This window comes from Vicia villosa, unplaced genomic scaffold, assembly GCF_029867415.1.
Source record: "Vicia villosa cultivar HV-30 ecotype Madison, WI unplaced genomic scaffold, Vvil1.0 ctg.000556F_1_1, whole genome shotgun sequence".
NCBI classification, from domain to species: Eukaryota; Viridiplantae; Streptophyta; class Magnoliopsida; order Fabales; family Fabaceae; genus Vicia; species Vicia villosa.
In genome coordinates this window covers 578079-580832 of record NW_026705252.1, presented here as the reverse complement: position 1 = coordinate 580832, position 2754 = coordinate 578079, and the positions used below count along the sequence as shown (strand labels likewise).

Genomic DNA, 2754 nt, shown 5'->3' with positions numbered 1-2754 from the left:
ATGCTAATACCTTCCCCTCGCGTAACCGACTCCCGAACCCGATATGGTTGCAATGACCATTCCCTTTCCTTGGTAGGTTTTATTCGACGTTTTCCCCGTTCTTTAGGAACAAATAAATATCGATGGCGACTCTGTTAATTTTTGCCGGCCGCGACAGCTGGCGACTCTGCTGGGGAGATTATCCTAAAGCGAGTCCACCCTAGTTTAGTTCTTTGTGTGTTTGAGTACTTTATTGTTTTATTTTGATTTCTTATTGGTGTTTATATTCTTACTTATTTGTGTTATTCCATTCCTTACTATCTCTTTATGCTTTATATATTATATATTGTGTTGGGAATTTTCTGGATTGTGATAAATCGTGAGAAAAGCCCACTACCCAGGCTTCGAGTAAACACCTAAGATAAGATGGTGGTTGCGTAGTAAAGATCCATTGGACTTCAATGTCTCTTGGGTCGATACGAAAACCCATCTTAGAGTTGATCCTTTTAAGGAAGTTGTTGTCTCGTATGTTAGTGCGTTGACATCAATTTCTGTAAAAAGGATCCATAACTCTAAGAGACCTTTAGAATACCCTATAATAGATGGTGACGTAGTATCGACCTGTTGGACTGCATTGTCTTGTCAGGTTGGCGCGTAAACCATCGCTCAGAGTGGACGCTTTTGAAAATATTGTCAACTCGTACGTTATTCACGTTGATGAAGATATTTTCAAAAGGGGATCAGTGACTCTGAGAACCAATTATCCAAAATCCTTAGAGCTAACCTTGTGAGTGGGTTTTATGGGTAAACAAAACATAGAAATATCCTTTATAGGAGGCCTACCCAATTAGGTTGTTTTGTTGTTACCTCGTACCATTACCTGTAACTGTGCATAAAACATTACATTGCATTTGCACTTTTGCATGCACCACCATGCATCTCATATTCTTCCACAAAAAAAAACTCATGTCACCTCTTGTCCATAACCAATTAGCTGATTCCTGACACTCGTAGCAAGCCCGTGGTAACTACAGAAGGACAATGGAGCAATTGGAACAAAATCAAGTCGTGCTGAGAGAGGACATAGATGCTATGAACCATAAGGTGGGCCAAATGTTGGAAGCTCTACTAGCTTTGTCAAAGAAAAATGTCCAACATCCTGTCATAGAGAATGTTGATCCTACATCAGGCTTTACTGTGGTGAACAATCCAATATACGATTCTCCTCCTGAAATGGATGATCCTATCCAACCTCAGACAGTGCACACCGCTGTGTCTAATCAGATCCCTACAATGCAAGAACACTCCATTATTCAAGATGCGCATATCCCACCTCCTCATGCTACTAAAATTTCTCAATGTGCACAGACAAACCCAATGATTAACATCAAAGCTCCTCAGGCTACCGAAGTTATTCAAATGTGTCGTGTCATGGAAGAACAAATAAGAGCCCTAGAAGGAAAAGACACCCAGGGTCTGGATGCTATTTACATGTGCTTAGTGTCAGACATCGTAATCCCGCCAAAGTTTAAGATGCCTAAATTTGAGAAATATAAAGGGTTTAGCTGTCCAAAAACTCATTTGACGATGTTTATTTGGAAGATGGCCGCGTATGCTCACCATGACAAGTTTCTCATCCACTGTTTTCAAGATAGTCTCAGTGGAGCGTCGTTAGAATGGTATACACAACTGAAAAGAAACGATGTACACACTTGGAAAGATTTGGCTATGGCATTCATGAAGCATTATGAATATAATACTGATATTGCTCCTAGCCGTTCACAATTACAAAGTCTCTCTCAAAAGAGTAATGAGTCTTTTAAGAAGTACACTCAAAGATGGAGAGAGTTAGCTGCTCGTGTTCGACCTCCAATACTTGATAGGGAGTTGGTTGATATGTTTTTGGGTACCCTGCAAGACCCATACTTTGAAAAGATGATCAGTTGTGCGTCATTAGGCTTCTTTGACCTAATGATAATTGGAGAACGCATCGAACGCGGTCTCAAAAGTGGAAAACTCCAAGGTGCCTTGAGTAGCCATACTAGTGAGAAGGAATGCTTTAGTGATTCCCAAAAGGATGGGGAGGAAGAAACTGATGCAATTTGGGAAGCTCTGCAAGCTCCACCTCATATATCTTATGGTCAACATCCGTATGTAGCAGATATTCAATGCCAACAACCACTGCTTCTTAGTCCTCAGTTCCAACAACCACAAGTTGTTCCTTATGTAAATCAGCAAGCCCAAGGCAGTGGGTATCAGAATCGGTGTGAGCCTCGAAATAATCTAGAAAGAAGGAATTCTCCTTTGGATCCAATTCCTATGACCTATAGTCAACTTCTGCCACATTTGGTTCGAAGCTCGTTGGTGTTTCCCAAGTTTCTTAAGCCACCAAAATCATTTCCACCTGAGTACGATTTCAATGCGCAATGTGGATATCACGCCGGAACAGTAGGACACTCAACTGAGAACTGCAATGCCTACAAAGCCAAAGTTCAAAAGTTGATCGACCAGAAGTACCTGACCCTTCAAGGGGGAAACTTGTTGATGAATGGCAACCCCATACTAAAGTGAGCACTAAGACTGCAATAACCACCTCCTGAAAGTCGGAGAATCGTGAAGGAGGGCTCATCCTCAAAGCTGATAATCCTTAGGGCAACTTTATCATTTTCATTTTCAATTTCTTTGTTTGTTAATGTACTGTTTGCTTTTAAGTTTGTTGTTCTTAAATGGTAATATTAATGAAATAGGCATGCATTTGAATCAATCCATTTGTAT

General features: G+C 40.7%; 1 protein-coding gene across 1 annotated transcript; it reads left to right on the top strand.

The window, feature by feature from the left end:
- The first annotated feature begins 1020 nt into the window (after window positions 1-1020).
- On the top strand, window positions 1021-2550 carry LOC131629314 (uncharacterized). The gene has a single exon (XM_058900103.1). It carries the CDS (start codon window positions 1021-1023, stop codon window positions 2548-2550), a length of 1530 nt encoding a protein of 509 aa, XP_058756086.1.
- The last annotated feature ends 204 nt before the right edge of the window (window positions 2551-2754 follow it).